The following is a 27,549-nucleotide window of genomic DNA, read 5'->3' on the forward strand; positions in this document are numbered from 1 at the left end:
AAGAGGTTTAACTGCAGCTTAATTTTCAAGAATTTTTTTCTCAGTTTATTAACATATTAAATAATTCCCAACTTTTGGCTTCAATACCTAGTTATACCTAGTGGCACAGTCAGGAGTTCTTCTCTTAAAAATTTTGGAGGCATAGCTTTGCTGTCTTTTGGGTGGATGCTGGTTAAGGCCAAACCACAAATGGCAGGTGTGTATTCCATGGGACCTCTGTCCCAGTAGAGCTTCCATCTTGCTTCCTTTCAGGGAAACTCTTTTAGCAAGTCCTCTACTGACTGCAACTTATTCCAAAGTATACTCTTGGTACATATCATGGCAAATAGGGGAGGGAAAAAGTTGTCCTGATAAATATTGGAGGAATACTGTGATGAATCTCGGCAAAAATAGGACAATCTCCAAAAACTGGGGCAATTATGCAATAATTAGTAAAATAATCCTGAAATAACAGCAAAAGCTACAAGTGCCAACCTTCAGTAGGACGTTGACTAAGTCTGGCCTGAGCAAAGCTATTTTCATGTTTCAAAACCAACTTTAAACAAGGTCGAGAAGCAAAGGATTTGAGGTTACCACAGTGTCCTGAAAGGATGCCTCAAAAGAAATGTTTAAAGATATTTGAAAACATGAGCCAATAGTATATTAACAAGTTATCCTTAGTAATTTAATAAATTTCCTCCTTTCTGAGGGAAATATTAAATTCTCTTACTTCACTGAGGGCAGGTACATCTATTTCACTATTACAGTAAGTGGTTATTACACTATTATAGTATCATGAAGGAAAGGATACTCCTGTATGTGGAATCCTTATGATATCAAATGACAAACTGAATGATTAATATTTCACTCAAATGAATTAAAAAATACACTATGGTTGAGCATTTGTTATGTACGTAGCATTTTAGTAGGTACTGAGGGCAAATAAAGACACATACATTGTACTATTAAGCGATATGTAATAGTATCTCTCTGGGAAGAAAAAACATGTAAAGCTGAGTAACTCTCAGAGGTCATATGCAACTAATGAGGATATTGTTTACCAGTGCTAGAAGTTGGGCACAGGTGGGCAGCTGTGGGCTACTTAGTGCTATGTAGGAAAAACATTGCCTGCTTGGTTAACTGAATACAACATTTATTGTTCCATTTTTATTCATTATTCATTTAAAAATAATTCTACTGTGTGTATTGTAGCAATTAAGTACTTCATTCATGATCATACAATTAGTAAGTGAATTAGTCACTTTGTGTGTGTGTGTGTGTGTGTGCGTGTAGACAGTTACCAACCTAAATCTAGGGAAAGGAAAATGTATAAAAAGATCAAGCTCTGATAATTAAAGATAATTCCATCTATGGTTTAGAAAATCTCGGTTAAATATAACAATACAGGCAATTAGTAACAGAATGTTAAGGTGGAAGAATAAACTTTCTGAAGTCGAAGACTTTACTAACTAGATGTTTGCTTAAAGTACTTTGCCCTGATAAAAAGAGTTGCCTTTCCAATGTGTTTGTGTGCTCCCAGTACGGTTCTGTTTTATTTTATTTTATTTTCTGGTGGCAATAGATGCAAAAGTTTTTCTTTACTCATCTTCTTCAAAGAAAGACATTTTGCCTGTAGATGTTTCATTTCCAGTGATTCTTTTGTTCTCAATCACCTACATTCCCACAGCAGTAATATTAAAGCAAGGCTCAGACATCTAATCATCTGTGCTCAGTAATACAAGCCAGACAGATGAAATTTCAAGAGTTCATATTTCCTCCAGGGATTGTGGATTTAGCCATTTCTTATTCTGAGTCCTAAGGATGTCTTATTGCTTTTCCTCCATCAAAGTTCCCTATTGTGGTGAGGCTGGAGAGTGCCAGGATATTGACTTCCTGATCTCCTATTTTCTGATATACATATTATGCTACCATGAAAAAGCAGACCAGGCCAGGCACGGTGGCTCATGCCTGTAATCCCAACACTTTGGGAGGCCGAGGCAGGTGTATCACCTGAGGTCAGGAGTTGGAGACCAGCCTGGCCAACATGGTGAAACCCTGTCTCTACTAAAAATACAAAAATTAGCTGGGCCTTGTGGCGGGTGCCTGTAAACCCAGCTACCAGGGAGGCTGAGGCAGGAGAATCGCTTGAACCCAGGAGGTAGAGGTTTCAGTGAGCTGAGATCATGCCATAGCACTCCAGCTTGGGCGACAAGAACAAAACTGCATCTCCAAAGAAAAAAAAAAAAAGAAAAAGCAGACCAATTATTTATTCATCAAACTCTGTTCTGAGTAGGAGGCACCATGAGGAGGGAAGAGCACTGGTCTATGTGTTATTAGAAAACTTGGCTTCGAATCTAGGTTCCCCGTTTTTCCTAAGGTGATTTTAAGCAAACTGTTTAATTTCTCTGAGACCCTCTGTCCTCATCTGTGAAATAATAGGAACAAATTCAGCTCAGAGATTTTGCAATTGTTTTGAGATTAAGATAATGCATTTGAAATTGCTTTGGAAATCTTAAACTATTACCCAGATAGTCATATTATTATTATTACCACTCAGTAATATAAAACACCTAGAAGGCTTCATCAGCTTTACCATTAACAGTACCCTGAGGCATTAATAAAGGTAATTCTTCTCCTCTTTTTCCTCCCCCTAGCAGCTTCTACTATGAAGTGCTTCAGACTCAGGAAATGTGGCTTAATGAAAACTGAGGGGTAGGGGCAGCCTTAATGAAGAATTTAATAATGGCGGATTGATTTAGTGACAAAGAGAAATTGCTGGTGTTGTGCTGCTCAATGCGATGCCAAGATACTATTTTTTTCTTGTCATGCTGAAAACGATGAAAAGTAGAAGGACATGACCTATTTGTCATTAAGTTGATCTTTGCACTGATTGAAAGCTGTGGTAGAGGAGGAGATGCTGTGAACCCCAGCAACGAAGCATGGGTCAGGTAGTCACCAAAAAAATTGCATGGCCAGAGGCAGGAGAGGAAGCTTCTCTGATCTAAAAAACTGAGGGGGCTCTTGGTTGCAGGCAGGGTGCCGCCCCTCCACAGTGTGGCGGTACAAGGCTCTTGTCCTCTTTCTGGTCCGGGAGCATGTTTTGTGTTGGGCTGACAGGGAAGCCTTAAGTGAATGTTATGTTTAAATGATACCATTATGGCACTTTGATGACTGTTGTAGGTAAAATAAAGCAGCATGGTCTATGCCCTTGGGAAATAGCTTGATTTTTAACATTAATTTTTGTGCACCCGCAGTGTGCAGCGCACAGCATTTGGTGCTGAAAATAGAAAGTAGTATCAAACAGTGAAAGAGTTTTTAAGCTAAGCTTATATGTCTGGGGCCATAAAACAAACACTGAAGCACCAGAATTTCAGAATACGAGAGAGAGGGCGCTGAGGTCTCCAGCAGGTAGACAATTTTGAAGAGCAGGGCAAGCTGGTTGTGGGCCCAGAGAAGGGTAGAACTTAGGTGAGGTGAAAAGGAAGGGGAGTGTTCCCCTAGATTTAAGTGAAGATAAAGCATCGGAGTGTACCAGATTGTTGGGGGTTGGATATGACAAGACCTTGATGGTTGGGGTGAGCCTGTGCACGGGTGTACAAAACGAGAAGTATGGTTATTAAGGGAATGGTGCAGTTTTGAAAGAGCCGTGGGAGAACAGTGTTGTGTGCAGGACAATTTTTCAGGCCAATTAATGTTTTAGGACAATTTATCGCACAATAGAGGGTAGGCAAGATTTCTGGAAGAGAAAGATGAGAGAGAAAAAGAAACACAGGTGCTATTATATTAGGAAATAAAGCTAGGACTCTTGTAGAAAGAGTTAGATGCCAAAGACGTATACATATATAAAAGACAAAAAAAAAAAAAAAAAAACTTGGTGAATAAATGTAGGACTTGGTGAATAAATGTAAAGGGAGAAGGAAAGGGAATATTTGAGAATGATTCTTCGTAAACTGATTAATGTAGGCAATCCCAGAGGAAAATGGGAGACACTAAATTGAGTTACACTAATATATTTCAGGTAGCAAGGAGTCACTAAGGTGCTAATGTTCAGATGGCAACTAGAAAGATGCGGATGTTGCACAGGACTGACACTAGCTCTGTGGATATCGAGCCGTCACCAATGTATTGACCAAGGGGATGACTGCATGATTCGGTAACTCAAGGAAATACTATATGATGACAGCAGGGGAATAAAGTCTTATTTCTACATTTGGATAATTGCAGCAGGGAACCAAACATGAAAGATAATACAGTGACCAGAAAAGTGGAAGGAGAGAATGTTCAATGCAGCATCACAGAACCAAATAGAAGAGTTTCAACAGCAATGATCGCAGCAAATATTTATAGTTTCTATTCTATGTCAAGTAGTGTTAAAAACTTTACATATATTATTTTGTTTCATTTTGTCCTCACAACAGTTCTATGAAGTTAAGATTAAGTGACTAAAAGTACAAAAGCAAGTACAGAGTATGTGATTGTTGAAAGAGCAAAAGTAATACAAATGTAGAAGTCATAGAAATTAACATTTATTGTTTGCTATGTACTACCCTTTGGACTAAGTATTTTACATTCTGTCCTATGATGTAACTATTATTATCACCATTTTTAAAAGAGAAAATGGAGGCTTAGCAAAGTTCAGTAACTTCAAGGTGTATGAGAACAAGCTAAGATTAGACAAATAATCAGGGATTCGCATTTTATTTTGTATTTGTTAATAGCTGTGAGTTTTACGTTATAAAAGGCTTTTAAGTTACATAAATATGCCCCAAATAATTAATTCATGAGTATATATCCTACTCTGCAAGGAAGACTGATTTCATAACTGAAAAATTTCAAGAAGGATTAGATGTTTTCCTTCTGATTGCACAGGTAACTACATAGTTGCTACGGATATTAAAGTCTTCTCCATATGTTGTCTATGTGTTCTAGCAGCTTTGATTCTTTCCAAGAGCAGTGTTCTACATAGTCTGGTGTCAGTTGTAAAATTTCTTATTGGTGTCATGATTTCTTCTTACTACATGCTACGCAGCATTCTTTTCACAAATTCAAATTTTACTTAATGCTATTTTGAGAAGCACAATCAGGAGTCGGGAGCTGCAATAATGTGGTAGTTTTGATTTATAGCTTTCTTTCAGCATATACAAGAGAAGAATAGCTATGGTGGAACTCACAATTTCAATGTAAACCCCAAACATGAGCAAGTAGAGTATTTCATTGTGGCGACCTCTAATTTGTAAATTATAACAGTTAAAATAATTTTAAAAAGGAGAATATGGCATGTCCTGAAGAGATAAAATTCATAGATGCTACATTTCTTTGGAAGATATTTTACAGATTCTGGCAAGATCCTGTGTAGTCCTGTTCTGCTGAGGAATAGCCTGCTGAGCTGCTAATGTTAATAATGTGAGAAGTTTGACAATAGGGGACTGGAATTAAGTCAAGAGTGGTTTTGATCTGCCCATTGAATGGAGTTAGCTAATATATTTTATGTTTCTTTTCTAAACTTCTAAATTAATATGATTTTATAAAATCATTTGATTCTCTTTTGAGAAATGTCTGTTCATATCCTTTGCCCACTTTTGATGGGGTTGTTTGTTTTTTTCTTGTAAATTTGTTTGAGTTCTTTGTAGATTCTGGATATTAGCCCTTTGTCAGATGAGTAGATCATTCATACAGCCAACAGACACATGAAAAAATGCTCATCATCACTGGCCATCAGAGAGATGCAAATCAAAACTACAATGAGATACCACCTCAAGATACCCATCCTCACACCGAGTTAGAATGGCAATCATTGTAAAAAGTCCAGGAAACGACAGGTGCTGGACAGAGGATGTGGGCAAAAGAGGAACACTTTTAGCACTGTTGTTGCCCTACCTAGTTCAAAGCACTTATTCGGAAAACAGTATGGTGATTCCTCAAGATCTAGAACTAGATGTACGCGGATTCCGACCCAGTGCCATCCCACTACTGGGTATAAAAACACAAAAACACCCAACAGCTGCTATAAATCCACATGCACACCCATGTTTACTGCAGCACTATTCACACTAGCAAAGACTTGGAATCAACCCAAATGTCCATCTGTGACAGACTGGATTAAGAAAATGTGGCACATATACACCATGGAATACTATGCAGCCATAAAAAAGGATGAGTTTGCATCCTTTGTAGGGACATGGATGCAGCTGGAAACCATCATTCTTAGCAAACTATCACAAGAAGAGAAAACCAAACACCGCATGTTTTCACTCATAGGTGGGAACTGAACAATGAGATCACTTGGACTCGGGAAGGGGAACATCACACATCGGGGCCTATCATGGGAAGGGGGGAGGGGGGAGGGATTGCATTGGGAGTTATACCTGATATAAATGACGAATTGATGGGTGCTGACGAGTTGATGGGTGCAGCACACCAACATGGCACAAGTATACATATGTAACAAACCTGCACGTTATGCACATGTACCCTAGAACTTAAAGTATAATAATAAAAAAAACATTTGATTCTCTTCTTGGAGCCAGATATTGAACTCAAAAAACGTGGTTAGACTTAGTCTTGAAAATTTTGCAAACCTACTTTTCTTCATTGCTGATTTTGGGATTTGCCTTATGTTATTTCCTTTGGAATAATGATATGTGTGTCAACATTCATCTTGATTTTGAAACAGTTTAGGAGAACCATACTTCAAGTGTGTTATTTAAAACACATTGCCTCTTGTTTTCAGTCCTTACTGGTACCTTGATTAATTTTTATTACATACAATGTATCATCCTTCCAAAGCTGATTTCAAATCTACATTTTATTTAATGGCATTTTGGTATTAATGCTATTTAATTTCTTATGGATAACATAAGAATGGTCAATCTCATAATGAGGGAAACCTTTGAAGTCGGACTTTTCGAATCCTTAATTTTCTTTACCATGATATTATTATGAATTTCAGAAACTAAAACTTTTTTTTTGGTGGGGGTCTGAATTTCAACCAGAAATATTGTCTTCCTGCTCCAACTTTCCAGTGCCTATGTTTATAGGCTTCAGGTCCTGACAGTGTGTCAGGTCATTATGTTTAAAATGGAGGTAGGTCAGCCATAAAGTGACTTTCAAAGGTGTTCAGCCACACATGCTTCAGAAATTTAATAACAAATACATAGTAGAGCTCTATAAAAAGCTTTATTATTTTATATATTCAGGTAGTTTTTTGGATGCTGTATCCCTAAGCCTTTTGACTTTTGCCTTTTATGATAGTAATAGGCTATCCTAAAGATTATCATTTCTGATTTACACTCTGCCTAGTACACTATATCTATGCTTATCATTCTAACAAAAAGTATGCTATGTGTGTATTCCAAGCAACATTTACTGAATACCTGTTTATACCTAGAATTGTGCAAAATTGTACAAATGTTTTCACTTGAGTCATCTCTTTGATGATTCTCTGGTGCTGCCCCCACCCTCCCCCAACCACGGCCAATGAGATAATGAGAATAGCGTGAGATAGGGACAGTTAAGTGATCCTCAGAATTATAAATCAGCGACATATCCAGGACCATATGGCTAATGAGGCACTGGGCAGAGATTGCATCTTGCAGTCTTCTGACACCATGCCCTGTGCTTGATTAATGCTAGGATTCTAAACAAGATTTTGTTCCAGACTTCTGATTTTACAGGTGAAGAAATGAGGTCCTGAAATGGTGAGAAATTGCCTGAAGTTCCAATGTTATTCTTTCCTTTCTGAACTACTATGCTTTCTCCTAGCACATCCAAGTGTTTTTAGAAGTAAAAATAGACCTACTCCCTCATATATCTTCACTGTATCATACTGCCTTCCTAACGAACTCATCATTTCCAATAAATGGGAATGATTTTGACTCCTAATCCACTCCCCTCCCCACCCTGCCTCTTCCCTGAGGTCCAGATCTCTTTCTCTAGCCATTCCTGAAATCTCCCCTGAATGTCTTAGGAGAAAAAAAACTTAAAATGCAAGGTGTTTAAAAATTGAAATTGTTAACATCTTCCATAAATTTTCTGACTCCTCTTAAAGTGCTGGGATTTCTAGAGATTCCCTTTTTAGAATAATTATCTATCTCTCAACTCTGACTGCATTACTTCTTTCGCTTCCTTGAACTTAAGGTCCATATGCTTTTAATTCCACAATTTTCAGTTTTGAGCTCTCCCCTGAGTTCAGGATCCATTTTTTTTCAGAAGCTTGCTTGATATACCTCTCTGGGTATACTACATGTTTCTCAAATACAGTAAGTTCTGTTCAAAACTTTGTATTTCCAACCATTTCCAACAGTATCCTATTTTTTCATTATTGATATTGATTAAAAATTTTACTATGTATTCAGGCTGTGAAGCTAAAATATGTGTCATTTTTTACACTTCCCTAATTTCAGTCCTCACATTGTCACAGTATAGCAAGATTGTCTAAAATGTCACTCAAATTTGGCTTCTTATTTTTGTTCTTAATTCCATTGCCTTCATTGAAGTGGTGTCTTAATCTCCAACCAGTGTCTTTCTACTCTAGTCAAGTCCCTTTTACAGTAACATAAAGAGCATTTATTGGGTTACTGGAACGTTCCAGGAACTGTGCTAAGGTGAAAAGCAGAAAACAAAACAAAAAACATCCAACCCTTGAGTTAGGATGGCTTGTATTATTGTAGGTAAATTTCCATGATTTTTCCCACTTTTATTTATATTTATCTCCTTCTCTTTCTATCCCTCCCACCTTTCCTTTTCTTTATGATTCAAACTCAATACAAGTCATTTGAATTGAGTAACTTTTATTCATAGCTGTCATATACAGTGTTTTCATTTTTTGATGAGACTCACTCAAATCTCATTCTCAGTTTTTTCAAATATGAAGAAATTAAATGTCAATATTACTGAGGGCATTTTGAACCACTTAAAAGTGCAATGCCTAATTTTGGGTTAGTTGAATGAGATTTTAGAAAATCATAAGAAGGCCTGGAGGTAAACTAAATGATGATAAAATATGAGAAAGCATTGCCATTTGTTTGGGCAGAATACATGTTACATTTGATTATGTTCTTCGAGTACATATAAATTAAACCTCTTCCTAAAATAGTTTTTTAAACAAAATTATTTCCTCAAGATTCTGAAGGTATTTTAAAGTGAATTTTTAGTGTGCTAGAAAATATTTTATAGTTTTTTACAAAAATGATTGTCAGACCTAATTTAGTACTTTTCTGTTGCCGATAGGTACACACTGGTGGACATTTTGCGCGCCATCTTACTTTCTTTAGAAGCCATGATTGAAGATCCTGAGCTTCAAGTGAATGGGTTTGTTTTGATCATAGACTGGAGTAACTTCACTTTCAAGCAAGCCTCTAAACTCACACCAAGTATGCTGCGATTAGCTATTGAAGGCCTGCAGGTAGGATATGCAAATTACCTACTTCCTTGTTCTCTTCTGTTTGACTTCTCTTGTCTAATGTGTTAGAATGACAAAATGTCTTACTTTCAGAAAAACAAAAACAAAAAAAAATTGTAGTTGTTGAGCACAAACATTAAAATACTAACTGAAGAAAGGATTATAGAAGAAACGCTGAAGGAAGAGAGTTTGTGACACTAGTACAGTGCTCCCTGTCTAAACATAAATACAGGTAATGAGCTGAGATTTTTAATCTTGAAAATCAGAACAAGCAATATTTTTTAGATTGTAATGATCAGTTATTTAGGCTTGTTTTTGTTTCTCTTTTCTGTACATATTAATTAGCTAAATACTTGCTTCATTATTTCATTTAACCTGGTGAATTTAGGATATGATCAGCAATATGTTCAACTGTTGGAAAGTCAATCAATAAGTTTTTTGGTCTCTAAGATACAAAGATATCTCTCTGAAATTTTCTTTAGACTTCATTGGGTCTTTTTGTGAGTGGCAGGGGCTGTCACATGGAATTTATATAGTAATAGTGCTTCTTCCAGTGAATAATGTTTAACTGCTTGGGAATTAGAAGATGGGAAATATATTATTATTTATTGGTCTGTCATAAACCTGCTATTGTCAAGTTGCTTTTAACTTCCAGGGTGTCCTTCTATTGTCTCTCTTTGCTTTATGCTACTTTGTGTACAATACTTATGGAATTGGTTTTAAACTTCTAAAAATATTTAAACTGATGGAATTGGTTTGTAAACTTCTAAAAATATTAGTCCTTGAGTGATGTCATTCATTAGACCGGGGCATCAGTGTTGAGTAAGCCCAAGTCATCTAGATTTTTACTCATTAGTAATTTCTGACTGCATGTATACACACCTAAATTGATGACTGCTGACCTCTTAAAAGTGGGCAACTTTTCCAGGTGCTGGAAATCTTTGATTTCTGCCTCTGGACTTATTAAGACACACTGATGTTTCTTCTCCACATAGGTTTTTCCTGATGTAGGCTTCCTGACTTGCTCTTGGTGAGATAGCCTTGCTCTGTCTTATCTTAAACAATGCTTTTTAGAAACCTCCACAGCGACAGTTAATACAAGATGGTAGACAGCATAAGATAATGCATGTTTGGAAATGTGTATATCATATAGAATCGGTCCTAGCTCTGCCCTATTTCCAGCATGTCTATGGTGTTCTTCAGTTGTGAACAAGAATGGTTACCACCCACTGTGTTACCTAACACAGAATGGTAATCTAGCCTTTTACAATTGTTGTCCCTATTTAACCTGTGTCTTCTCTTTGCTCTGGAGCTAGGCTAGGCCTTCAGCTCATGAAGGACTGGAGAACTCATATTTTTTCCCAAGAAATTTAATAAAAAACTCTTCAAGAATAGACTCAGTATCTTGCTACTTTCTAACCTACTTTATGGAGTTTTTAAATAATACTGTGATAAGTCATTGCAGGAGAACAAACTAATAACTTGGAGATGTTTGGGAGCTTCCTTGTTAGCTGTAACTACTATCAGAAGTTCTTTAAGTGCTACATGTGAACACCACAGGAGGTCCACTCAGAGGAAACCTCTGTGCTTATTGTCTAGTGAAGGAAATAATCCCCATACCTGTATGGACCTGTTCTGGCTGCACATTTGGAGCTGCCTTCTCTCTGTTCCCCACAAATATCTCAGCCCCTTTCTCGTTTTTCCCAGGACACAAGACAGAGTAAGCAGGGTTGATTCCTCCTGATTCGCAGTTAAGAAGCCACTTAAGAGAAGGAAGCTCTACCTGGAAATAGATTTGATGTGTTACTAACCTTTAAACTCGTTTTTATTTTCAGTTCAAATTGACTTTTAAATGCTATATAGTTATATCTATACCTACGTCTGTGTCTGTATCTGTGTCTGTGTCTACTATATGTGTATCTAAAAACAATGGAAGTCTAAATGCTAGAAATGTTTCGTTGTGACACGCATGATCTCATATTTACTCTTGTATTGAAGTAACACTTTCTGACTTTTTAAATCAAGTCACTGTTTTACTTTGCATTTGCTATGTGAGAAATATTGTGTACCACTATATATTTCATTCAGAATATGAATAAACATTTTTTTCAATATCATCATAAGATCACAAAATGTTTGAAGTAAAGATACATACACGGTTTTAGGTTGCTAAACACAGCCACCACCATGCCAAGACCACCACCACAACAGTAATAAATCCCTTCCAGTTAGTCAGGAAAATGAAGAAATGAGAAGATTTTAAATAAGTCAATTAGAACTTATGCCATAATTCTACTATCATGTCACCTTTATTTAGACAAACATAAAAAACATTATAGGGAATTGAACCAAAAATAAGAAAGGCTACGAGTCTAGCAGCCAGAGAGGAAATTTATTTGCATTATGAATGGGATGTAACTCTGTTTTGAAGATTCCTTTTCTCTCTTCCTCTAGAATTGGCTGTAACCTATCAATCCACATCATAAGGCTACTTTTTTTTCTTAAGCAAAAGAGCATTTAAAGTGTCTTGGCTAGAGATAACACCCTATACCTTGTATAAAGATACATGAACCATTGTTATATATATTCATACATGAATATATTATAAGATCAATTAAGGGAAAATGTGGAAAGGTAGAAATAAAAAAGCTTCTAGAGTCAGACAGAATAGGATTTGGATGGCAACCCTGCCATGCATCAAACACCTGGGCACTTGTTTGAATCTCAGTCTACTCGTTTATACCAATTTTCAAGTGTTATTATATTAGAAACGATACATCTTGTACCTAGCAAGTAATATCAATGATTAAAGTAATTGATGTGGATCAGCTCATTTTTCGGGTGGCATATTTTTCTGGATGTGCACTGCCTTTCTCACAAGTCAGTGACTACATAAACTGTGATGAATTAAAGTTGACTGACTTTGGAAATCTGAATAATACCATAGTATTTTTTGGTGCTCAGATTTTAGATACACAGACTGCATTCTTTTCTACAATTTTTCTGTGGTTACATAGCATCTAGATATATTTATGTTGGGTGGCAAATAAAATACATTTTTCATTTTAGAAGCAAAGAATGGGATTGTTTCACCTGGTGAAATTTAATCTTTGTTTCTCTTGGAAGAAGCTCTAGGCATAGCTGGAAAGGTGGGGATTGTGGAGATATCCTTGGCTTTGAAAGTTGAGCGAAAGTTTGCTAAGTGGACAAAAACAGGAAGGACATACTGATCAGAGCAACATTGGGGAAGTACGCTGAACAAACATGCAGCTATAGGGGGCTGAAAACACAGGATGAATCTGTATTGACATGGCTAGAATGGGAAATGAATTGAGGAGAATAACCAGAGATGAGGCTGGAAAGGCAGGCTGAACCCTGACTGTATGCCATAAAAGACTGCATACTATATGGTGTGGCTTGTGCTCTCCAAATATAGGGAGCTTTGGGACAGGAAAGCGTCCTAATCACTTCTCTGATTTGGAAACATCCTTTGGATAAATGAATGAATTGACTTAGATCAAAGGAAAGGGAAGTTAGATCTGGAGAATCCTATCCCACCTTTGAAATAATTATAATAGTATCATTTTTTGGATAGGAAATGAAACTTTAAGGAGTTTAAGATGCTCAATCAAATTTTCTCAATTGACCTCAAGGCTTGAGTCCTGGTTGTCTGACTCCAAAGGCCAATGTCTTTCGTGAATCTTCTATTGTTTCCAGGTCTGTCTCTAAGAAATAGTAGGTAGGCTCAGATTAGAGTAACTTCTCCCACCAATACTCAAATTCTCATATATTAACATAGGTGAAATTTATTTATTGGAATAGACAGTGCAATTCTAACTAAAGACATCACAAATGGCTGGCCTGTGGCTTTGGACTTTTTTGACACCGTGTGGCAGAACCATGTTCTTTTCCCAGTGAGCCATCTCTTTAAGTTACTGTCAGCCTCCCAGTTCTCCAGGTTAAAGCATGAAAGCCAGGGGCAAGGCACTTTGCTGATCACCAAAGAAAACTTTTATTAATATAACAACAAAGTGATAAGCCATTCATAATATTGGTCCAAGGCAAGTTTATATGCTTTCTCTGTGCAAAAATCTTCAAATGTTTTCAAATATGAAAGACAGCAACCATTTTTACCAACAAAATGTATTTCCTTGATAGGTAAGGCACAACGCCAGACTTTTTTTTTTTTTTTTTTTGTGGAAAGGAAATATTCAGGGTGGTAAACAGATAAAAAAATTAAGAAAGTATTCAGCTTTATTTGATAGAAAAGAAAAAGAGAAAATTGTCTTGCTATTTACAAGAAGTTAATTGATTAGGGTACTCATAGAAACAGAAAATTTCTTCAAAAATCAACACAAGATTAAGTGAACGTGACTAGTCGACTAAGATATCTGCCTGGAAAGCAAACTAAAACACAAATTGTTTAGAAATATCTACAAAAGCTTAGACTCTGAATTTAGAGTAAAATTACGTGCTTTTTTGGGGGGGAGGGGGAGGGTTACTTTTTTTTTTTAATAAAGTATCCCTATAACTCTTTAGTAATGAGAAACTCAGACTCTTGTATTAATCTAGAATCTCCCAATTTGTAGATGTTTTTAGCTTCTCCTAACCCTACCCTGCTGCCCTTGAGAGATATTTATCTTTTTTTCTCCCTTAGCTCTGCCCTACAGGGTCTCTGTGCTTTTGCCTTCACAATTTGACAGAACTCCCCAAACTCCATCTGCCAATAAGTACATAATGTAGTCAAGGCATGGCTTGCTGGCAAGGGGTTTGGCTGTAACAAGGGATTGAATAGCTCTTTGAATTGCTACATAAGACTCAGATGTAGGGCCATCACAAAATGCCTAAAATAGTGCCAGATATTGTAAGAGCCCTTAATAAGTAGGACTTGTGGCAGAATAAAGAATATGTAATCAATTCACTGGCCCTTTCACTTGACTCAAAAGCCCGGCGTTACCAGCAGCCACCAATCTGCTAGTTCTGAGAGCTGTGATCATTCATGTGGAAGGCAAAAAGTGCTGCTGCTACACATTCTGGCTCTAAGTATTTGGAAGCCCAGTCCTACCTAGGGAATCTTGCCAAAAACAGAGGACATGCTAATGACTTGGAACATCACTGTCCAAGGCTGCGGCGTGAGGAGCTCCCTTAGCTTCACTATAGCATTTGCTTATTCAGTCCTTCAAGTCCTACCTATTTGTAATTTCTAAGTTTTGAAATTGCATGTGTGCATGTGTGTATGTGTGTGTATGTGTGTGTACAGTGTAAGATGGTTAAGGGAGAGACAGAAAAGAACTTAGTGAGATATTGACTAAATTAGAAATTCATAATAAAACAAAAGGAGTCTGTGTTTTACAACAGTGTTCTTTGCAGTGGTTGTTAAGCTGCCAATAATTTTCAGGCTTAGAATGCTTTGGACAATAGCAGAAACCTCTTGTTTACAAGCTACATTTTAAGCTTAAGGCTGCATTTTGATGCATTGATGGGAGGGGGCTGAAGCAATGCCTATCTTTTTGAAAGTAAATACACAGACTCTTGAACTGTATTCATTCAGGCAGCCTGGAGATGGGAACGTTTATTTCCACATTTTATATTCACAGGCATAACCACATTGAGAAACAGTGACAAGGGTAGTGTGTAAAAAAAGTGACATTTTGTTCATCACATGCATAACTGACTGAGCTAAGTGTGCTTCCTCTTAGTTGTTACTTAACCTAAAACAAAATGAGTGGAAAGCCTAACGGTGCTTTATTTCATGGTTTGAGGATGTAGTTTGGCTGAGAGGTTTAGTTCTCATAGTAGGACGTTGTAAGTCTTTCTTAAAAGTTGACAATAGGTAAAAGCTATATATAATATTCCGTTCAGCAAGCAGGCTAAGGATTATGTAACCTTTGATAATGGACTAGATTAATTCTGTACGTATACCTCTGTATGTATGTACATATAATTGAGGTGTTTTTCTTGTGTTAAAATTGCTGTTCATTTCTTTTGATTAGCAGCTAAATCTGCTAAAAGTGTCTAGTTGTAGGAAGCAGGTGTCAACCTTGACAAAAAGTAAAATAGAGAAATGAGTGCTGTAGGGTTATTTAACATTTACTGAATTAAAGATAATTATTAATAAAATTTAATACTTCTAACCCTTCAACCACTGACAATGTGACTTGTTATCATTTTGCTTCAAATGGTAGAATAACTGAAATAACATAAAGGAAAGAAGAAAAAACACTTTTGGTCTGAGTCATTGAGCTAATGACAAATGGATAAAAAGTAATTATCTATAATGAAAAACTGAACAAAGCGTGTGAACTACTCTGGATTTCATTTTATTGGCTATGTTTAGACATGTCCTGAACTAGAGACCAAAAAAGATGAGTGCATGCAGGCCCTCTCTTATTCTTTCAGCAGCAATGTAAATGCATCTTGATGTGTTCTTCTTTCCCAGCATTTTTTTCTCTCTTCAGATCAAAACTCCAAAATGTGAACATCAATTTATCCTTTTAAAACACTAGTTTAGGACTCAATGGCATCCGTTTTTTCTGTAGATACTGATGAAATTGACATACTTACCCTTTAAATGTCTAGTCATTTCACTTTTATAAATTTTATCCCGTAAACACTTAATTAAAATCTTTCAAAATGTCAATTTAAGGGGTTATTTTTGTTTTCTTGTATTTGAAAATTCTGGTATTATATTGCCAGAATTTTAGAAGTGAGTGATTCTTCTCTCTTGTCCATGAATAACACTCTTGTTCTATTCTCTTAAGATTGTTCTAAAAACTAAAATACTCTTTATTCTTTATATTGTGAATAGCTTTAAAAAAAAAAATGGGCCTGGTTTTCTTCTCATCTGCATTTGGATAAGCCACAATAAACTCACAAGAGGAATACCTGCTTGCATTTATCCTGGGATACCATTTGATGCACAATTAATAACAGTGTGTTTCTATGGCCTGAAGTCAACTGCATTTTGAAAGTCTTTAATTTGAGTTTTAAAATGTGGCTGAGTGTAAGGTCATTACTTAATTTAATGATAGCTTCTGTAACAAACAAACCAAAATGTGTTCATTGACTCAACCATCTCTCACATGAAGTCTAAGTGATGTTGTTGCTCCTTTTGATTCAGTGGCCCGTATTCCTTCCACCTTCTTGCCCTGCTGTCTTCTCCATATGGTTTCCAAGGCCACCTTGCTCAATTTTATTCCTTTTCCCTGTAGGGTAAAAAACATGGAGAATCACATGTGATAGATCCCTATGGGTCAGATCTGGATGTGTTGCACATCGTTGCCATTTGCATTCCATTGGCTAGAACTCACACAAGGGGACAGTCATTATGACAAGGGAGGCTGAGAAATTGAATACAACTTGGTCTTAGGAAGAGGAGGAATGGGTGGGCACCTTGTACTCTCTTTCACAATGCTGATCCTCTAAAATAATTTTGATGATTCTTCAATTGGCACTGTTAGGAGTGTTTTGCTTATGTTCTGTGAAAGGAAGCGTTGATAATCAGACAGTGTTTTGAAGAACTTTAATTCCTACATTCAAGTATGAAGGAATAAATACATCATCCCTACAATTCATTCTATGTACTGACTGTTCTCTGTATCTGACTAGCTTTGCATAGGTTAAGGGGCAAGCAATTTCTATTTATTTGTATCACTATAGCGATGTCTCTATACCAAATGCAATACACCTGTGATTCAATCAATTCTACTCTCCACAAATTTCCCTGGCTCCTATGATGAGTATTTACAAGCATCCTAAATTAAAAAGAAAAAAAAGAAAGGTAAATTATTCCTGTAAATTCTTAAGACTATCTCCAGGACAGCTGTATTAGTCTGGGTTCTCCAAAGAAATATAACAAATATATCAGGCAATTTATTATATAAGACGTTGGCTTATGCAGTTACAGAGGCTAAGAAGTCCCAGGATATGCATTCACCAAACTTGAGACCTGGCAGAGCTGACGGTATAGGTCCAGTTCAAGTCCAAAGGCCTGAGAACCAAAAGAGCCTATGGTATAAGTTATAGTCCAAGTTCAAGTTCAAAGGCAGGAGATGATCAGTGTTCCAGCTCAAAGACAGATAACTAGAGTGAGACTTTTACTCTGCCTTTTTTTTCTATTCAGACTTTTGACAGATTGGATGAGGACTCTCCCCTCTGGGGAAGGCAATCTGCTTTACTCAGTGTATCCATTCAAATGTTAACCCTATCCCAAACACCCTCACAGACACCCAGAATAATGTTTAACCAAATACTTGGGCACCCCTTGTTCTAGTCAAATTGATACAATAAATGATCACAATAGATACACAGGTTGAATATTCCTTTATCCAAAATGCTTGAGATCAGAATTATTTTGGATTTCTTTATTTCTCAGAGTTTGAAATACTTGCATTATACTTACCAGTAGAATATCTCAAATCTTAAAACCCAAGCTCTGTAATGTTCCAACAAGCATTTCCTTTGAGTGCCGTATCAGTGCTCAAAATGTTTTGAATATTGGAGTACTTCAGATTTTGAATTTTCAGATTTGGGATGGTCAAGTTCTAGCGATATAGCTGTTACTTTGCCTTGAAGTTAGAAATCATCCAAACTTGGGATTTAGTTGTCATAAAATGAGAATAAGGTATTTTTAAAAAATGAGGTGGCCTAACAAGAAACTTTCAGAAATGAATACTAGCTGCCACAATACTGAAAGAGTTTCACAATAAAGTCTTGTTGTATGTGTAGACTTAGAGAATAGAATCACTGTTAAGCTTCAGCATGTCAATAGGATTCACCATATTATCAATATTTATCAAGTACTTTAAAAACTGGTTGGAGGTTTACTTACCGTTTGGCCAAATACTGAAAACATGCAGAAGTCAATACAATTTTAATCAGTATAGAAATTAATAAATACAATTTAAAATTACATTATCATTACTTAGTTTATGCATTATGTTATAACTTCAAAGAAGCAACTTTCCTCTTGGGAATATTCTAGAAGCTCTTTATGTTATAAATATATAATTTTTTCCTCTTTTTATTAGTCCTATATTAGAACTATCATCCTAGAAATTTAAAAATTTTCACCTTTGTGTCATCTTAGCTCTTTCTCGAATTTCATTGCTGCAAGTCTTAGAATTCTTTCCTCTCTCTCTTTTGTTTTGTTAGACTCAATCTTAAGGGTTTTGTCATTGTTGTTCACTTATCTGAAAGAGTACAGGGGAGGTAAAATTGCAGGATATTTGCATTCTCTAAAATGTGTTTATTTTGTTTTCACATTTGTTTGATAGTTTTTCTAGATATACAACTATGACTTCAAAATAATTTTTTTCTTAGTACTTTGAAATTATTATCTTATAGTTGTTAGGCATCCGTTATTTCTTATGAGAACCTTAACTTCAAACAAGTTCTTATTACTTTGTAGGTAGCTGAAATCTCTCTGTAAAAGATTTTAATATCTTTTTTGTTATGTTTGGCATTCAAGCATGCAACCAGGAGGGGATCTTTTTATGTGTCCACCAGACACTTAATAAATTCTTCAGTTAAAAAAAATTTATTATTTTTTCCTCTGATTCTTCTTTTGGTGTTTCTATAGCATGACTTTTGTATTTGTGTTCTGAATCCTCTGTATATAATAACATTTTTTGTTTGTAATTACATATATTTGATAAATTTTATTTTTATTTTGAGATCATTGTATTATAGATTTGTATGCAGTTGTAAATAATAATGTAAAGAGATCCCATATATGTCTTTCCCAATGGTAACATCTACAATGATTGTATAATATCACAACCAGGAAATTGGCATTGATACAGCAGGAATGAGGACCTGGCTGCCTATGCAGCCTTCTCTGGCATCACTCAGATGGGGATGAGATGCCTCATTATAGCTTCGTGAGGGTGTCCTAACTGTAGGCTCCCCTCTCAACCTTTGCTGGTATGGGTGAGGATGAGGCCATATTTTTTCTCCTGATATCTGGCTAGAATAGTACAGTTATTACCTAAAATTGTTGCTAGTATGTATCTTTCCTGGTTCTTTGGTTAGTGAGAACAAGCTTTTCTTACTGCTTTTAGTCTTTGTGTCCCATAGGATTTTCCAGTTTCTTTAGCTTTAAATTTGGAATCTATGAGGCAAAATCAAACTAAGAAACTTACCACCGTGTCATTCTTTGGGTATCAAGGTCCCTAGCTGGTATGCCTTATTCTCCTTACCTTTCAGAGTATTCTTATGTTTATTTTGTACGTAATGTTTAGGCATTTTAGTTATACTTAATGGGAGGAATGGGGAAAATTATGACCATCTCATCTTTATGGAAGCAGAAGTTAGAGCCACATGTACATTTTATCTTCTAAAAATTTTTCAAACTGTCTGATTTACTAATGTTATCTGCCTCATTTGGTTTCTAGTACTGTTGAAAATTCATCATAGTTTGTACTGTCTACTGTCATTTAAACTTGTGGAGGGAGGTAAGGAAAGTGTGCTTATTCAGGCTGCCATGTTGACTTGGAAGCTCCTTAATGCCTTAAAGCTAGTGATTAGTTTATGATTACAAGATGATAAAAATGAAGGTCACTAGCCACCATTTTTACCTTAGCATAACGGTGATAGGAGATAAATTATTCTTTTTCTATATGGTAATTGTTGTATGGTGATGATGATAATGATGATGATAAAGATGATACTCTTTGATCTGGGTCCCCAGAGAGGTCTTCCCCCCGCCTCCCCGGGGTAAAATATGGAACAAATTTATTTCCAAAATCAAAATTCTAATGGATGTACTTATAATTCTTGGCAAATAAATACAACCAGACTTGAACTAAGACTCTTAAGCTTAGAAAACCACGCTTACTTATAGCTGGGTAGTGATGCAAGCAGATGAGCAACTTTATCACTTGGTTTCAAAGGACCTCAGGGAGATACATCTGGTCAGCCTATTATTTCTCTTAAGATGACTAAGGGAAAGCATATTCTGCCTCACATAGAACAATTATGGGTTCCTGCAGACCTGGACAACCAACTGTATTTGATGATAAGTGAGGCATGGTGTCTTAACTTAAGGTGGATGATAAACATCAAAGCAGGTCCTATTAAACGCTAAATGTGGAGACATAATTTAGTTAGTGAAAGGAAGGTAAAAGCACTCTTATGTAAATAACAGGAAACTGTGTTCCAGTTTTACAGATATTTAGAGCTAGGAAGAGCCTTAACTCAAAAAGAGTAAAAGTAACTTAAATGTTGCTTAGGAACCATCAGAGGAAGCCTAGATTGACTTGAGCAGCACCATGGAGAGCTCTGTGGAACTCAATTGCTGTGGTGTGTCCTTTTCTCCTTTGCAGTTCTGTTTCTCTCTAGCCATCAAGTCCTTTAAAGAAGGCCCCTCTCTTAGAATAACTTGAGGGTGCTGCAGAAGTAGGGCTTTCCTGCATTGTCCCTGAATCTCACAGTTTATGTGTTTGAGTTGCCAAGCTTCTCCCTACAAGAGTCCTTGTTTTTCATTATTCAGCTCTTGTTTTTAGAGTTGGTGGAATTATTTACTGGAAGCTCATGTGTTGGTATTAAGAATAGAATTATCCCCTCCCTTTTCTTTTCCCTTGGAGACTTCCCATAAGGTTATTTGTAACCTAATTTACAAGCACAAAAGATTCTTAAGTTATATACAATAAGAGATAATTGATGTACTGTGATTTGAGTTTTATCATGAGGCCGTATAAGGAAGAGATCTACTTTTTCTCATCCAAGCAAGCTTCTGGGAAAATCATATTTTGATTATCTGCCTTCTTCATAAAGAGATTTTGGAGAACAATTACGTAAGATATAGTCCAATCAGAGTTTTCTCTTCTCTTGACAACTGCTAGGATAGGTTAGACTTTAGAATCAAGCATTCCTGGCCTTAAATCTTGCCCCATCATGTCCAGATTTTAATTTTGGATAGAATACTTGACTGATTGAAGTCTTTGTTATCACATCTAAAAATAGGGCTAATGCCTCTACCTGGTATTGTTATAATTATATGAATTGATATACATGAAAGAAATTGGCATGGTACCCAGTCCTATGAGGTTAAAATCAGCCTTGGTCATTCATTCCTTTTTTGTCCTATGCTCAAAAAGAGAATGTAAGTAAACTTATGTAACAAGAATATTAACCCTTCAGGCTGAAATATGTTTTTTACATAATGTGATTAATCAACCAAAACTGGCATGTCATACAAAACTCACCAACTGAAGTTTGATATGAAGAACATACACTACCCTCATTTTCTGAAAATAATGTTCCTTTTAAAAAACTGTTAGGCAGTCATAGGCAGTTTTTCTCTTAGAAGTTTATAGCCACTGCCTCTGGCCTTCCAGGTTGTAAGATAATAATTAGAAATGATTATAATAGGTATTAGCTCTTTACAACAAATATAAATCACTGGTTTATTCCTAGGATATAAAACTTGAGATTTTCACTTTTGGGAATATCACAAATATTTTCTACTGAAACCACATTAAGAGATTTGATAGACATGATTAATAAACGCATGTCTCCTCACTGTTCTCTATTAGATGAAGAGACTCTCAATGGTAAGAAAAACACTCAATTCGGTGAACTCACCGGATGGCAACAAGGAGGGTCATACCATTGGCTCTGGGTGGACTAAAGGCATATGGTAGAACTTTGATTATTAAAACTTCCACGTGACATGAAATAGGGTAGGATTCTTTTCAGAGACCATACCCTGGAGTGTTCAATACCTCAGGCATTTGAAGGATTCTGGATAAGTAGTCATCAAAAAGACTATGAGAAAGATATCTAATGTATTACAGAAATACTTTCTTGAAAAATGGCGATAATAAGATTTGGAAATAATACTGGCCACGTTGTGGCATTTTAACGTTAGAAGGATGTTGGGTGCAATTATTGTAACGAGTGTCACACTTAGAATGGCAGCATAGGGGACACCTAGTACTCAGGAAGCTTTGGATATAATTATTAAGCCGTATGTTCTTATGAGAAATATAAATGGGAAGACAATAAAGGTATTAAAATAGTCAACCAAAAGAAATCAAAAGGATGAGGGCAGCTATCCCAATATAAGCTTAGGAAACCATGTCTACTTTCTTCACTTGAGCCAGTTCTCAGACTCCAAATCATGAACTGAAGAAGGATATAGATCCCCATGAGGAAAGACCCTGCAATACCAAGGGTATATAATTACTTCATCAGTTGTTTTCAAAGAGATTTACAGTCATTCACTTGGGACATACATGGGAATAAGGGGGTTGCCCAGCCATTTAAAGGTCTGTTGGACACAGGAGTTAAGCTGATATCAATATCCAGAGACCTGGAAAACCGTTATTAAGCCCTCCTTCCCCCCACATTACAGTGGGAATGAATAGGTGCAAAGAAATGAACAAATGGAGTGTTAGCTGTGATCTGATTCACAGTTGGTGGACTGAATCCATAGCCCAGTTCTTGGGCTCATTGTCATTGGCTGGGAAAAAATTCATTGTAAGAAGGAAGTGCATTGAGACCAGTAGCATCTGTGAGAGCTGTGATTTGTCTCACTATCCTGTTTTAAGTTCCTCTCCACAAAATAATATGAACATATATGAAGCAAATGAATCTGAGTGGTATAAAGGGTGAACTGTAATGGATAATGTGGTGTGCTCTTTAGATCCCTTCCTTAGGACCAAGGCAGTTATACTCCCAGGTGTCAGGAAAACTTGCTGCTGATAGCTCAAACTGAGTCCCTTTCCAAGAATTGCCCTTGCTTAAAGGGAGCTACTTTGCCAGAGTTTATGTCCCCAGGGAACATAAGTAAACATAATGTGACAGCTTCAATGCACAAGGACAAATATTGTACCCATTTCCTCCATTATGGACAATTCTGAGAGGCCACCTCAACTCCAGAGGTTTCTGTGGAGTTTCCTCTGTTGTAACTGCATCATAGTTGAATGTCTCCCTCTGCCTAGTTTCTTTCTCTTCCTTATGAGTTTTTCCTGAAACCACTCCCTGATAAAATTTCTGTAAGCAAATACTGGTCTTGGTATCTGTTACCTAGGAAATGCCACTTAAAACACATAGCACTATTTATGATATATTATAAATTTATGAATATATTGATAATTTTAAGGCTGAAAAATTGTGACCCACATAATAGGCATATAGTAAGGAAATAGAGTGAAACAGATTTCTATGAAGGATGATCTTTCCATTTAAGAGTAATATTTGCAAAGTGTAATAATATGGACAATCATTATGCATAATATTAAGTGGAATATGTACAATATAATCAAATGTAAAATATTGTCACGTTGATGTAAATAATACATTCAAAGACAGAAGAAAAGGCATTGGAATGGACACAATGCTTATATGAGACTAATAGGACTATGGTGAAATTTTCTTTTTTATTTTCTGTATTTTAGATATTTTGCTATTTGGAACATAATATTTTCACTCTAAAACTTTCTTTCAAAGAGACATGATATATGGTAAAAAGTAAAGCAAATTATTTTGCAAATAAATATACAATGCATTGTGTTGAAAAGTTTAATCTCTATTTCAAAAAGAATATTAGCATAGCTTGATGAGCAAATTAATAGAATCAGGCAGTTGCAGCTGCTCATCTTAAGAAAATTATGCATTGCAAATACATATAGTTGTGGTGGGTCACATTTGGGACCACAAAGGAAATTTATAGCAAGACCTGAGGAAGCAGAGTTAGTGAAAATGTAAACATGCCTTAGAGAAAAATATCAGATATCTTTTGAAAAGCATATTTTATGTAGTTATCAGATATATATAAAATCCCAAATGTTATGCTAATATTGTACCTGGCATGTACTGATCAGTTTTTGGTAGGGGAAAGGAAAGAAGTTGAATTCAGTCCAGTAGCCCTCAATAAGCACCATTTAAAAATAGTTTTATGAAAATCTAGAATAAGAGCCATGAATGAAGTTAAAACAAAAAAAAAAAAAAGGAAAATTACATCTTATGAAGACACTCATGCTTTTAAACAATATGCATTGTTTTTGTCTGTTAGTTGTATTCTTATGTCATTAAAATCAATTCAACAAATGGCAAAATACATTTTACAGGATTTTCTTTGGGTATGCCGAGAGATGTAGGGAGGGAAACAGCATGAGCTAAGGTACAGAGGCGAAAATGCATATATTGCATTATGGGTATCGTAACGAGTCTAGGCTGTCTGATGTGAAGAATTGATCAAAGGAAGGCAAGCAAGATAAAGTGAAGAAGTCATCTGTTAGATAGAGGTCAACATGTGATGCACTTTGAATTTAAATTCTATTTTATGAAGAATGGAGAATCAGTGACATCTCGAGTGGAGGAACAAATTGTGAAAAATGGACAATAGGAAAATTAATGGGACGCCATTCATTTGTTTATGCTCTCACCCTATAAATACTCATAAAATGGGATAACTTTAAAGGAGAAAATTCAAGAAGTAAGAAGTTCAGAGACTTTCATAGCAATCCAGCCCCGAGATGCTAAAAATCCACGTTAGTGCAGGCCAAGTGATAATGAAAAGGAAGGGGAAGGTAGTTTTGTCCATGTCCTCTCCTATTCACATTTTTCTTCTGTCCTCATTTAAATCTCTCTTTCATCTCACCTTGATTACCTCAGAACATAAGGACATTGCCTTGCCTTTAGCCTGCCCCTGTTCAGTCTCTCCTGCGCATGGTGATCACAATTGTCTTCTGAAAGCATGCTCTCTCTCACAATCACTCTCTCCAGTCCACTGGTTTTCTCATCTTGTTTCTTCTGCATAGACTAGAAGTAAGGGCTCTGCCATACTGTGTGTACCTGGAGCTTAACTTAAGTGAAATAAACCAGGAGTCTTGGCAAAACAACAGTTTGCGACCTAATTTAGAATGCTGCTTAAAGAGATTCTTTGAAAAAAAATTAAATAAGTTGTTATGCATGCTAAAATCTCTTGTGGAAAGGATTTGCTTGAAAAGGTTTATGTTTGCATTTGCTCCGTATCTGATGATAAATTGTGTTTATTATATCAATGTACTGTACATTTACAGAGAAGTTCATTAATAGCATAATATCTTACATGAATTTTTAATAACAACATTTATTTTCTTCTAAAGTCTGATCAGATATTGGTAAATCATAAGCAATTATTTGTGTACTTTAAAGGTTTAAGGGTTACAAATTCACAGTTGGACAACTTATTTTTCATTTAGACTTTCTAGACCAATAATTTAGTGCACATGAGTGAAAAACTGAGTGTTAAAATATCAGAGAGCACCTGAATGTGATTGTTCTCATTTAATAGGGATTCTATTTCTTGGCATTTTGTGTTGAACTGTTGGCTATGCTATACACATCTAAATCAGTTTTAGCAGATAAGGAAGCACATGCTGTGTTAGATCCTGCGATGAAAAGTTTAGTGCAGACATGTCTAGAATATTAGAATTTTAGCACTTGAAGGAAACTTAGAAATCACAGAACATCTTGTGTCCACATAACTTCCAGGCACTGTGGCTTATGCCTGTAATCCCAGCACTTTGGGAGGCTGAGGCAGGTGGATTGCTGGAGCCCAGAAGTTTGAGACCAGCCTGGGCAACAAAGTGAGACCTCGTCTCTAAAAAACAAACAAACAAACAAACAAAAACAAACAAAAAAACAAGGTAATGCAGCTTTTGTTTGTGCACATTCAGAGCATGCTAGTGTACTACTTCACATAGCAGCTCTTTTCATCTCTGAGTTTGGCAACAAAAGTCTTTCCTAAATTTAGCTAAAATCTTGAACACGGGATTAATGCCACTCTACTGAATGCACTGTCTTGTATGAAACAATTTTTCAAAGACACAGGCACTTCTTTGAACACTGGAAGCTATCTGATATTTTTCATTTTTATAATTTTTTTCTCCAAATGTTTACGACCTGTTCTCTATCTCTTTCTCTTCATGACATAGTTTTAAAATAGAGTGTTATTCACCTTCTAAACTCACAACGTTTTGTCAGTTTATTGTCAATGCTAGGGACTGAATGTTTGTGTTTACCCCACCCCTAAATTCATAGGCAGAAACTCTAATCCCCAGTGGAGTCGTTGGAAAGTAATTGGGTCATAAAGGTGGAGCTCTCCTGGTAAGATTAGTGCTTTTATAAAGAGAGACACACAAGAGAGTTTGCTTTATCTTTCTTTCTCTCTTCCACATGAGAAAATCAAGAAAACCCTCGCCAGAACCTGGCCATGCCCGCACCCTGATCTTTGACCTTCCAGCCCCCATATCTGTGATAAACAAATGTTGTTTAAACCACCCAGACTATGATATTTTTGTTATAGTTTTTCGTACTAAGATACCAAAGTAGGAAAGTAATCACTCCACATGTGTTTTGATCAGTGTGGTGCACATTTCCCACTATTAGAAAAGTATCTTATTAAAAAGCTAAAGACTGTGTTAATTTAAAATTTCAAATGCTCTGTAAAAGTGCAAACAACATATGAAAGGAAAAGGAAGTAAAGAGCCATAAGATCTTACTTAGGGAAAGGACTGAGAAGAAAGATATCCATAGAAAGCCTTTTGAAAGAAAGAAATGTATTGTTGGAAGCATTATAGATGAAGAAACAGTTGATGAAGAGATAATCATATACTTGAGGCATTTGAGTATTAGGAAGTAGGTTAGTTTAGTTGTATCTTAGTATTCATGAATAAATAGGAAATAAGGTTGGAAAATTTAGTTGAAACTAAACAGTAGAAGGACATGAATGCTACTGTAAAAAAAAAAAGTAAGTTTTGTTTGTTTGTTTGTTTTTGTAGGAGAGTTTTTGACTTGACAGGACAAGTGTATTTTAATAGATAAATCTAGCATCCCTATGATAAAGAATGGATGAAACAGGGGAAGATATTGTAACAGTTGCAACATGCAGTTGGTTCACTTTAAGTATGTCAGCAGCCATATTTCTTACAAATACTGCCTGATGATGGAATTCATAGGTAGCAAGGAGCCTGAGCATTAAAACAGATCGATGAAGCAGTTTTTGTCAAGAGCATGGTGTGACCAGTTCTTATGCATTGTCCTACGTGGAGAACGGCTGTTAGACCTGAAGATGCATCGCCTTCACTTAGTGAAATGCTCATAAGCTCTGCACACTGGACATTTACCAAGTCATACAGGGAGAGCAGAGTAAAAACTGTGCAAGTGCCAGCTGTCAGAAA

The 27,549-nt window shown here is 36.1% G+C and overlaps 1 protein-coding gene across 1 annotated transcript in view; it reads left to right on the top strand.

Moving 5' to 3' along the window:
* CLVS2 (clavesin 2) overlaps positions 1–27,549 on the top strand; it is a 76,304-nt gene that overhangs the window by 7,073 nt on the left and 41,682 nt on the right. Inside the window, exon 3 of the mRNA XM_017881946.1 lies at positions 9,208–9,382. Coding sequence (XP_017737435.1) covers positions 9,208–9,382 — 175 coding nt within the window. The remainder of the gene's footprint in view (positions 1–9,207; positions 9,383–27,549) is intronic.

This window comes from Rhinopithecus bieti, unplaced genomic scaffold, assembly GCF_001698545.2.
Source record: "Rhinopithecus bieti isolate Rb0 unplaced genomic scaffold, ASM169854v2 scaffold_1060, whole genome shotgun sequence".
Lineage (NCBI taxonomy): Eukaryota > Metazoa > Chordata > Mammalia > Primates > Cercopithecidae > Rhinopithecus > Rhinopithecus bieti.